At 37.9% G+C, this 12,775-nt stretch overlaps 1 protein-coding gene across 1 annotated transcript in view; it reads right to left on the bottom strand.

Annotated features, from left to right (window-relative positions):
* Nucleotides 1–1,912: 1,912 nt before the first annotated feature.
* Nucleotides 1,913–12,775, bottom strand: part of LOC118753987 (uncharacterized protein PB18E9.04c-like) — a 17,844-nt gene continuing 6,981 nt past the window's right edge. Inside the window, 5 exon segments of the mRNA XM_036488858.1 lie at nucleotides 1,913–2,759; nucleotides 2,824–3,033; nucleotides 3,035–3,049; nucleotides 6,628–8,262; nucleotides 8,984–9,407. Coding sequence (XP_036344751.1) covers nucleotides 2,082–2,759; nucleotides 2,824–3,033; nucleotides 3,035–3,049; nucleotides 6,628–8,262; nucleotides 8,984–9,211 — 2,766 coding nt within the window. The 5' untranslated portion in view covers nucleotides 9,212–9,407 and the 3' untranslated portion in view covers nucleotides 1,913–2,081.

Below are 12,775 nucleotides of genomic sequence, written 5' to 3'. Positions count from 1 at the left end.
CACAATAGGGGCGAGTGATCGCACTCACGGAAATGTTAATACGAAGGATACGGCGATACCACAGCATGAAAATTAAAAATTCACAATAAAGCTTTCTGCGACAGTAAGCGTTCCGAACAAAACTGGAGAGTTAACTGAAAGGGTTTCTGATTAAATTCCAATACCTAAATCACAAAGTTCGCTGCTAATTTGTATGGTATTGGAAAACGACTTTTACTGGTATCCACATAACATTTTCATTGTTAAGTGGACATTCGCTTGTGCGAATAGGTATTTATGTAACTTAAATTGAAACAGTTATTTACATTTTTATTTGATTCTCACTGGTTTCATGTTATGACATGTATGTCTATCAAATCAAGCGAAAACAATCGTAAAATGTCGCAAAATGATCGATAAACAGTCGACGCCATCTCGACGACTATGAGTAATACCGACAAAAAAGTGATGTTAACGAAAAAAAAACAAATAAAGTGCTTTCGACATTCTTCAGGCTTCATTTGCAATGAAACTCGTTCTTAAATGATAATCGAAAGTTATACTTTTTCGAAATAAGTGGACATCTGCGTCTATAAGAAATATATAAATTATCTACAATTACTTTTGTTTCGTTCATCTTTATTTTATTTGGAGACTCATTGCTTACTTTCCAGCTTTATAATTATGTTTTCAATATGTATATAGGCTGTTACGATCCTGCTTAGTTACGATAAGGTAACACTATTCTTAATGTTTTTGATGTTTTTTTTTTTTTGGGTGATAACACTTCGACGCTTAGACTTTGATTTCTTTCACCACTTGAGCCAGCATGCAATTGTGTTTTATAATTTTCAATTATGTACTACTATTTTTTTTGTTAACTAATCTTCAACTATCAAGAACAAGATTATCGATAATTTATGAAATACACTGTTCGCATTTTTTATTTCCTCAAGCATATATATGTTTATGTAAGTATGTTGTTTATGTTTTTTAAATATTTAGACGATTGCTTATTCAATAAATACTTTCAATATTACAAAAGTTAATATATGTATGTATGTAGGTATGTATAAAGAGTTTTCCGTTTAGAACAGTACAATAAAACTTTTTATGGTAAGAACATTTGGTGTTACTTCTACACTTTTTATTCGATACTAAAATTACATTCTAAGAGTTAGAATTACATATTTTTTAAATAAAACTACTTACATATATGTACAGAGAACGGCCTTTTATTAAAACTAAAACTAAAGTAATTACTTAAAAAACTGCTATAAAATATCTTACACTCATAGAATTTTCTTTTCCACTATATACCATAGATTTTCTTGTTCATTAAGTATGTATTTATATTAATAGTATAGTAAAAATATACAAAATACAACAAACAAGGCCGAAAGGCATTTCAATTTCTCTATACCTACATTATCGCCTTAAACTTAGTATTCCATCTATAAACTTTTATATGTAATGTGCGTTTACTTCTACATATAATGAAAATATGTTTTTTCGTATGTATGTATTTATAGTTACATACTTAAACATGTACGTAGTTGAAAAATCATTCAGTAAAATTTAAGATGGTTCAAACTGGCAAAATATACGTACATACATTAACCCTCTCAGAGCTGATTATGATTGCACATGCGGTTGTCTATTCGTTTACTTCCAAAATTTGAGCACCCAATAAAATGTCGGTGCTTATTAGGCATCTTCTCAAAAAAAAAATACATACGCGTATTTTCAACTTTAAATTGCTCAGTACAAGTAAAATAAAAAAAATAAAGGTTTAATGACACATTCGCGCGCTCGCCGTTGGTAAAATGTTCAAATGAACGTTACGTTACGTTAATCCAAACAAACTGATCTCAAGAAAGGAATCAGTTGCCAGCACTCAAAATTACTTTACTGCCGGATTGACTTTACTTCGATTTCCACAGAAAATTGATAGGTTTAGGTTATCAATCATCAGTCGTTAACATATCTGCTTAGAAGTGCAACTGAATAGCCATTCAATTCAGTGCATATGCGAAGAAACCCTGCTAAAAAATCGCTTAAGTTATCCGTTGCTGCTTCATTCTCTGTCGAGAACTTATTGGTCAATTTTTACATATACCGGCATTAGCAGTCGACGCGTTTATAGTTGCTGCGCCGCTTGGTTTAATAATATTTCCATTGTTGTTGCCGCCGACACTACCTAAATTATTATATTTCGTATGGCCAGTTGTTTTCAAGAGAATAATCTTCTGATTCATATTGGTTGTTGTATTGTGATGTTGTTGCATTTGCTGTTGATGATGCTGCTGCAGCAGAGCATTGTTATGACTGATTAGATGATGTGCGGCACTATTCGGGACCGTGTGCAGCATATTATTTGGATTATTGCTACCTGTAGCAATTAAATTAACTCCCACACTCGATGTTGCAATTTTTTTAGTCAAACTCACTGTCGCACTTGTCACCGCACCAACTCCACCCAAGTGATGGGTCGGTGCTGGTGTTATAGTAACCGTGCTTGGCGCAAGCGCATTCATAGCAGCGGTTTGTGACGAAGCAGCTAAAGAAGAAGCGGGCACAATCGTTGTCACACCATTCTCATGTTGTATTGTATTGCTATTATAGATTGTACGAGACGGAAGTGTTGTTGTCGTTGTCGTCTTGATGTGAGATCCCAAATTGCTACTAACTGTACTGCCGACCGATATGGTCGATATAGATGAGGGGCTAACTTGCGAAATTTTTAAAGATGTCGTCGACGTACCAAGACGCGCTGCTGCCTACAATAAATAAAAAACTTTATAAATAAATTTATGTCATAGTTTGCAGAAAGGATTTTCGTACATTATTTGATGAGTGTTGTTGGTAGTGGTGCATGATACTGGAATTGGAAGTTGCCATCATTGACATTTGCTGTTTGCGATTTTGCAATAACTTTGCTGCAACCTCGTTGCCGGTCAGCATTAAATTCTGATGTTGTCCATGTATTTGAACTCCGCTTGCAAGGAACATAGTATGCACATTGCCCATCGGTGCACGAGCTGCTAGTTTTTTTTTCAGTATCCTCCTGCTAAACCAACGATATTATTAAAATACAATGATAACTTTTAATAAATACATATCAGGCATGTTCCAGGATTCTACTCTATTTACACTTTTTCCCTATTTTGGCAAATCGGCGCGATTGGTCTTCATTTACAAAAAAAAAAAAATAAAAAAAACGGATCTTCCCACTTATGACAATTTTATGTTTGGAGCGAAGTTGCCAATTACTTCGAAATGTTTTATGCAACGCTCTAAGCGAAAAAGTGGGCGACTCTGCCGTCAACAAAAGATCGCATTTGCGGCTTTAGCAGTAAGGATGATCAGCTGATCTACACAAGAGATAAAGGTAAACCAAGGTCTTGCTTATTAGTAAAGGAAAATATTATGACACAATTCAGCGATGCTGACATGAATGTGTCCCAAAACAAAAGTGAGAAAGCAACGACCACCATGGTGGTCGCATGAAATAATGAACCTACGGAAAGAAAGCAGGATGAAATTTAATCAAGCGTCAAATGTGTGGAATGAATACAAGGACTGCCAACGCAGATTTAAATATGCTGTCAGGGCTGCAAAACGCTTCTCCTGGGAAACTTTTTTGTCAAACGATAGAAAGCAACTCGAAGGCAAACCGATTACGCAAGATGCTCTCAAAAAACCCAAGCGCGCCTAGCGACCTACTCAAAGGGAATGATGAATGGATGAGTAGCAGCTCCGAAACGCTTGAGCTGCTAATGCAGACTCACTTTCTTGATTGTTCCGACACACACCGGAGGATCGAACAATTCACAGATCACTGCTCCAGACGGGGAAATCCCTCCTATTACTATTTCTGATGGGAACATTAAGGAAGCCATTTGCAGCTTCTCGCCCTTTAAGTCACCCGGTCTCGATGGTATCCTACGCGTCCCCCCTACCTATTCCTTCAGAAAACAATGGATATAGTTATTCCAAAACTAAAGGCTATTTATAGAGCGGCCATCAGCCTCGCCTAAAAAACCACAGAGATGGACGCAGGTAAAATTTGTATTTATCCCCAAAGCGGGTAAATCCTCGCACCCAAACCCAATGAGTTCAGACCCAATTAGCCTCTCGTCCTTCTGAAGTCACTAGAGCGTATATTGGACCCCCAAATTAGGGAAATAGTTGGTCCAAATCTCTCTACTTCCCAACATGTATATGTATAACAAAGGAAAGGGCGTAGATCTTTGCACTAAAAAGAATATGCTCTATCTGTCTTCTTGGACATTGAACGTACTTTCAATAATATCAGTCCGGACGCAGTCATTTCACCGCTCCAGGAACTTGGTCTGTGCAACACGCTGATAGCGTTTGTCAACAATCTCCTCCGAGATCGGGTCATAAACTCAGAACTAGGAGACGCCTCCGTCAGAAAAGTACGCGGCAAGGGGAACTCCCCAGGGGGGTGTACTCTTACCACTACTTTGGAACATTGCCGTTGATAGTTTGCTGAAAGAAATAGAAAGAAACGGTGGCAGAGTGGTAGCCCACGCCGTTGATATTGCCATTACGGCTACGGGTAAACATTTAGCAACCCTGACTAATCTTATTCAAGGTATACTAAACAGATAACAAGAGCCATGAAAACAACAGCCACAAAAGCGCTCAACACGCTGCTAGCATTTCTCCCGACGGATCTATATGCAAAAAAGATGGCATGTAGTACCGCCATTAGGCTCACCGCGACCAATAAAGGGACGCATCACACAGTCAGGAAAAGCGGATCCATCCATGTCAACGCGGACGGATCGAAGCTCAAAAAAAAGAGTAGATGTGGGGTCTATTCGGAACAGTTAGGCATATCATTCAGCTTCCGCCTCCCTGATTACTGCAGTGTTTTTCAGGCGGAACTGATGGCTATTTCAAAGGCCGCATCACTGGGCCAGTGTGATACGATTCCGAGTCATGATATCTACATCTTCACTGACAGCCAGGCGGCAGTAAAATCTCTGACTTCAAAAGTAGTTGCTCAATGCCGCCGATCTCTCAACGAGATGGCTGGGACATTCAGTACGCACGTTGTCTGGGTAGGCCATTGCGACATTCAGGGAAACGAACTCGCGCGTCATGGAACGACATTGCCTGATACAGACATAAGGGATACTCTCGGAATCCCTCTTCAGACCCGCAAATATCTACTAAGTGAAAAATTCGTAGAAGTGGCGAATGGAACCGACAAAACACTCCGCACTCAACACGCACAAAGTCTCTACTTAGTCTAAGGAGGCAAGATATTCGCATAGTGACTGGAGTTCTCACCGGATATTGTCTGATCGGATTGCACGCAGCTAGGCTGGGCGCACGCTGGAACGACTACTGCAGAAGCTGTATGGATGTAGACGAAGAGGAAACCATCCCACATCTTCTCTGTCATTGCCCCGCTCTGTTAAAACGAAGAGCAAAAGCTCTCGGGAGCTATTTCTTTGACGATCACGATGACCTCTAAGAGGTGGACGTCAGAAGCCTTTGCACAATCTTGCTAAGCACCAAGTGGTTTACAGGGGACAGGGATAATTAAAAAACCGTCATGCGGTATCACAAAGGACCCTGCGTCTAAGTGAGTACTTCTGGACAGCCGCCCAGTTGCCAGCTATCAGTTGCAACTGAAGTTCGGTTTCCATCCGTAATCGACCCATAAATACTTTTCAACATGCATTAGCAGAGTGCACTTTTCTTTTGTTTACAATTTGGTTGCCAAACACGCTACAGCTGATCGTTTGACACATTTACCAAAACTTGCCAGCAAAAAATCTGCGGACTAAAGCTGGTAACTTCTGACAGAGAGAGGATCTTTTTTACTCTCTTTTTTGTCCTCTCAATTGTCAGAGAACCGAGTACGGGATCGATTTCCAGTAAAATCTAACTGATTCTGACTAGTCCGGACTCGTACGGGATCGCAACTATTACGTAGCTCGAACACACCCATACTTAGTATTGGCCGTTATTATAGTTGCGTCCCAGCAGCAGTACGAATAGCAGGTTTTGCAGGATTTACAGGAACAGCTGTTTTCGCCTTTAATAAACCTTGTGTAAGGTGTCGTGCGGGAACAGCTTCCTGCAAAATCCTGTAATTTCCAGCTATTCGTACTGCTGCTGGGACGCAACTTATGAGTTGTATCGAATTTTCTGTCAAACAGATTTTTGCTTTCGATGATGTAGGGAAGTTTTAGAAAACTATGATTTTGCGTTTGGTTTCACGATAACCAGCGAAGATCGAAAATCGAACGCAACTCATAATAAGGGCCTAAATAGTAAACGGTTTTGGCAGTTTATAAATAGCAAAAAGAAAAACCCTGGAATTCCTTCCTCTGGTGCATTATTTGGGGGAATCCTCGACCGGCGTTCAAACTATTTGTAACGCGTTTGCCCCCTTCTTCCACTCCGTATATGTTCCTCAATCTGAAACCGGAACAGTCAATATCTTATATAGCAGCACAATTATGCTTAAAGGGTTCCCGCGAAGTACGAGAACAAAATACAATTTGATTCATTTAAAGATTGAATCGAAATGTGGGTATGTTAAAATCGACATTAACCAAGATGTGTTTCTGGAACATGGATGAAAAACAAAGTTCAACTTACCAAAGGACTGGCAGATTTTCGATCCTGCAGATTTTCATCGAAACCCGAATCTGACGAGTTGTCGCTAAACTTTGGCGCTGCTGATGACAATGTTGACGAAATGACCGAAGAATTAGAGCATGTCGATGTTGGTGACGCGCCAACCGGAGGGTAATATTGTGTGCACTGTTGACCAGCACCACTCGTCGGTTTCGTAATAACATACGATTTTGGCACATTGCGGATTACAGGTTTTAACTCCTGCAAATCGCCCGCTTTGATTCGCTCAACAGCCGAAGGAGAAACTGCTCCAGTGCCTGTCATAACACCTATTTTGTCCAGAGATTGCTTGAATATTTTTCCTGACTTGATTTTATGCAATAGCCTATTTCCGCTAGCCATATTTGTTGCCGCGGGCAAAGGCGGGGATATTGTTGTTACTTTGGCGGTAGAATGTCGCGGCATTTGCCCGCTCATAGGCGTGGAACTAGACGGGGAAATGCTCGATATGGCAGGCATATTCGTAGTATTAACAGCTAATGCTAGCGGTGTGGAAACGGAAGTAGATGGGTTATTTGCATTATTTATTGCAGATGTATGTGGTATGGTTGGTATTGTAGTTTTATGGTTGGTGATGTTGGTACTGCTTTTGATTATAACCGGAGTAGTTGTTATTGCTGCCAGGGACTCAGTCTTATTCGAAGAAATTACTATGTTATTATTCACAGGGAGATCTACTTGAGGAAAGCATTCAGACTGCCTTTTGAAGAAAAGGTGATGCTTCTTCAATACTGGAGTAGGATTCGGATTCAAAACAGGCACTGCAGTGGGTAGTGGTGGAAGGCAAACGCTAGCAACTGATGGCGCTGATATTTGTACCACTGCGGGCAAAGTTGCGATGATTGTCTTTTGCGGAGCCACCGGTTGCTGCTCCTTAGCTGTTTTGCTACCCGCAACATCTACACCTCGCGGACGTTGGTGCTCTGGACAAGCTTTGAAGTTCTCCATATCGATTAATATTGTTCCAGTTAATTCTGGGCACACATACACCATACCGCAACATGACTTGCGCTCCTGCCATTCTGATTCATCGAAGAATTGCATTTTATCGTTGAAAATCTTCATTGTGGACCGATTCCGCATGGGTGGCATGCATTTTCGCCGTTTACTACCGATTTTAAGACTTCTCCGAAAAGAAATTATATTAATAGAGGTATTGCCGCTGCTGGTCCTCTTCCGGCAGGCACGATACGAAGACGCGCGAGTTTGTGTTTGAAATTGCACAGTTGAGCTATTGCCTATTTGGCTGACTTCGCAAGCCTCCCCACCTTCACCGATATCTTCGTAGTCACTATCTACTGAATCGGGTGTGTGGGACAACGAATTTTGGTCACCCCATGTTTTTAAACTGGTTATGGAGGTTCGACGTGTGCCAGTTTTCTTATCAGTATTGGGCACCACCACATTCAATTTATTTTTCTTACTCTTTTTAAAGATTTTTGAAAATTTTTCGGGTATAAGCGATTTTGAGCTATGTGTACGCCGGGAGTTTGTATTGTTACTTATTGTATTATTTGATGTATTTTCAGCATCGTCACGGCTCTTCTTATGTTTTGATATGGACTTTGTGCCTGGTCCGGCTCGTGCGTCAACAACCTGCCATTTTAAACACAAAATTTTTTTATGTTAATTGGGGGAAATAATCAATGAAAAAAAATGTATTGAAAAACAAAGCTCTAAGTTTCAAAAAGATAATGCAACATAACGACTTAGTATCTGGAAAGTATTAACGTACATGTATACATATCACACATTTGCTATAAGAGTGTCATACACAAAAAAAAATAATAAATAATGGCCCTATTATGTATATGTATGGTGACTGGTGCCTAGCTGCTGGCTACCAGTCTCGTACTATGTGTTATTCATAGCGATTAATCTCATTATACAGAAATGTGCAGACAACATCTGAATTTACTTTTTTGACATGTACGTTTCGAAGTAATTGACAACTTTGCCCCAATGTGTTTAACAATAAAATACAAAATCGTCATAATCGGGAAACAGAAAATTGCGGTACTAGATTCAATAGCCGGCAGTCAGTAGCCAGTTGCCATACGTAATGCAAATTTTACTACATGGTTTCCCATCGCCTATCAACTGCCATATATAATAGGGCCATAATTGAGTTACCACTACCTGTTCTTCTATGTTTTATGTGTGTTTCATAGCTGTACCGATTACCAGTAGCTTGCTAGAACAAAATATGTTCAAAATTTTACAGCTGGTTTTCGCGAGTTTTTGATTTTTTTTGTTTTTTTTTTGGAATATGATACTCTTGCGGCAAGTGTGCGATATGTGTACAATTTCAACTTACATGTCCCCAATGCCGAGTACTGCCTATGGGCAGACGTTTGAAACGTTTCACCAACAACACGCACGCATTGCAAATCTCTCCGTGTCGGGGATACTTCAGATCGAAGCATTTCATGGAATCTTGTTCATATTTGCGCGAATCGGTGAAACGTGAACTGCTCGACTTAGCACGGCAAATACAACATCCTTCAGCCGAGCGATACACTCGTGGTTTGTGGAACGAGAACATCTTATATCTAATGTCTTTCTGTTCGAATTTAAATTTTAGATTTTCACTTCTTCAATTCTATATATTTTATTTCACGTGTTTAAAACTCCAGTTTTACGATTGTATCAGGCAAGTAATTGAACCTACTTATTTTCCCAGTTATGTGTCCAAAGTATTACACGTCCTTTAGGCTTACATGTTTCTGGTGAAATATCATCTGCAAAATAAAGCAAAAAAATAAAATTAAAACATCACGGTGTTACAAAATAAAAATAAAAAAATGCACGAACTTTTTTAGTGACCTTGTCAGGTCGCAGAGCTGACCGAGTAATTCATGAAATCTTTTTCGCATGACTACCGGCACTAAATAATTAATTTTTAGCTGGGTTATTATTTTTTAACCAGTGTTAAGTTTTTATATAAGAAGTTTATGTTCATTGTAAATATATCGAACATTTTTGGAATACATACATAAATCTGAAATTCAGACCATTTTTTTTGTTTTTTCCACTTCTACAACATTTTTTGCCAAAATTTCCAAAGAAATTAGTCTCTTAGAATGTTTAATTCCGAATAAAATTGATTGATTTTAATATAAGTAGATTATCCTCATTTTCGAGCTTAACTCCCTAATCTATAAATAGAAAAAGAGATTAGCCATACAAAATTCGACCCTCGTTAATCTGTAATTATAAAACAATCTCAGATTAAGATGGTTTGTATATCTGCGTTAATGAATTCATTTAAAAAAATTCGCCATTTAAAAAGGTCGATGCATCGATATATCGATGTTGCTCCCCAAGAACATCGATGTTTTTCCAGCACTACATCAAAGCGTATCGAGCATCCCCATACACGGGTTAAAATAAACGCGGGAGAATAAATTGCAACAATAAGTGGCAACACTTGTTTTCCCTCTTTTCTTTATTTCATTCCTTTTCTCATTTAATTTTTTCGTTTTTTTTTAACATTTTCTTGCTATCTCTTTCTCTCTTTTTCCAAGCCATGCCATCAAAAAGCTGTCAATGACTTTTTTGTTGGGTGCCAGTAAATAATGCGTTCAAATGCACCTACTATGTACATACATATGTATGTACGAAATTCGACCGGTTTTCTTATTGAGCCCGCCATCAACGGACATCTCTCCCACGTCTTTAAAAATTAGATGTAATGTGGACCTAGATTGAAATAAAATTTCGACCTCTTCCAAAATTAATTAATTTATGTACGTATGTATACATGCATATGTATGTATGTAGATTATTTATAAGAATAACATACATATGTTGTACATACACAATTTGTACTTAATTTCGACTCTTTAATATTTCTCTACACATGTGCACACTATTAGGTCCAAGCATTGCTATTGCTCTGGTGGATCACTGACGGTGGTTGTTATGTACACACATACATATGCACTACATGCTTATACTACACATCGATTCCTTTTTGCCTTTTATTCGCGGTGTATACACCATATAAACGCCGGGGATGTCATTACAATGTATACTTATTTCATGTAATTTTGCTTATATCGCTTCACTTTTTATAATCGGCAGTTCTAAGTTGACATTTAATTTTAGCTACAATACAAAAAAAAACGCATCAGAAGGTGGTAATGCAAGAAGTTACAAAAACGGTGCAATGGAGGAATTGCCAATTTACATCGTTAAAAAGGAAAGGGCTAGTTTCAACATACACTCAGCCGCATACATGTTTATATACATATATATATATATCGACGGAGGCGAGACAAGTTATGTCGAAGGTTTATGAAGGTAAAAAAAATTTGTGAGTACGTATCCGATTTTAGAGTAGGTACATAATTTATGCTGCAATTTATCAAAAAAGCCATACAGAACAAATATCAGAGTAACATTCATATGTGTTGGCATATTTTTCGAATCTTATGCCTCGGAAGCTATTTAGGCATACGTATACACATAATAGAGAAAGTCACAAATTCTAAATCGTATAGAAAATATTTATATGTATTTTTACCTACCAAGCCAATTTCTTTCTATCAATATTCTTTATTCACTTAAAAAAAGTTTATTGTAATTATTTTCACTAATAGTTTGTAGTTTTTTTGAAGTCCGAAGCGAAATTCACACCCGAGTACCAGAAGCACAAAGAAAAACTGAGCCTGTTCGCATATTTGCATTTAGTATACACAAGTCTACTTCAGCTCAGTGATGCCAGATATTCTGTTAAAAATCCAACGAAAATCGGAAAAAATCCCTCAATTAGCCACTTCTTAAAAATTTATGCCACAAAATTCGCAACGAATTCAAAACATACTACATATTTCAGTAGTAAATGATTTGCATTGTGTAAGCGATTATGATTTTTTCATATCGTTCCCCAAACATTACCCACAAAAATTATAATTTCTCCCGATTTGGAGAATTACCCACAAAACGGCAACGCTGCTGTCCAATCTCTCACCACTTTACTACCAACCGTTCAGACTGTTGCAGTCCAGTGATGCCAGACATTCACTGTTAAATTGCCCACGAATATTGGGAAAATCCCTCAATTACATGTATCTTAAAAATTTATCCCACAAAAGTTCCACGGAATTCAAAACATATACATATATAGTAAACATCGATACACATATAATATTCTTTCATATAATATTAATTCAAAGGTCGGTAGATTACCCACTAAAGGCATGAAAGAATTTAATTACATCAACTACATTCATAAATTAGTTTCAGTGCTTATAAAAACCCCAGATTTTAAAGAAACTTTCTATATTGAGGTACCGATAAGTATGAATGTATATGCATACATACATTTGTGTTTTTTGTTGTTGAATACTTACTGGAAATTCTTAAAACTATCATTGTTACAACTAAAAATCGACTGCTGAGTGGCAGATCGACCTATCTCGGCAGCCAGTTCGAAAACGCCCTATCTCAAAAAAATTTTCAAAAACGTCCTATTTCAGAATTTGGTTGAAGAGCGCCCTATTTTTGAAACGAATTCTGAAATAGGGCGTTCTTCAACCAAATTCTGAGATAGTGTAATAGTGTAATTTTCAATAAAATTCTGAAATAGGGCGTTCTTGAAAACTTTTTTGAGATAGGGCGTTTTTGAACTGGCTGCCGAGATAGGTCGATCTTCCACTCAGCAGTCGAAATATTCTTTCGTACTCAGCGCTTGAATTGGTTAACGTGAGAAAATGTTCAATTATGCCCTTATTTAATACTTATACATAATTTTACTGCACATCACATACTCAGAATGATTAATTTCGTAAGAGAATCGAATATTCTTGAATTTCGATCAATCATCCATCGCTAATTGTGTTAAATGAAAGTCCCTCTTTATTAGAAATGTCCCTTTTTCTTTTAATAATTTTTGTTGCAAAATATCCCTCAAATAGGGAAATTACCACAATCTGGCATCACTGTTGCGGACCAATGAAATACACAAATTCGAAAACCAAAGTAGGGAGGAATGCGTAAATACGAAACGTAAGAAAAAAGAATAGAAGAGATGCGCGCTCACGCTTACTCACTCACACACGCAAACATGGATGTATATAACAACACGCGGCCCAGGTAAACGCTT

Source organism: Rhagoletis pomonella, unplaced genomic scaffold, assembly GCF_013731165.1.
Source record: "Rhagoletis pomonella isolate Grant_MI unplaced genomic scaffold, Rhpom_1.0 Rhpom_scaffold_03144, whole genome shotgun sequence".
Taxonomy (NCBI): domain Eukaryota; kingdom Metazoa; phylum Arthropoda; class Insecta; order Diptera; family Tephritidae; genus Rhagoletis; species Rhagoletis pomonella.
The sequence above is the reverse complement of the archived record's forward strand: the minus strand, read 5'-3'. Positions and strand labels throughout refer to the sequence as shown.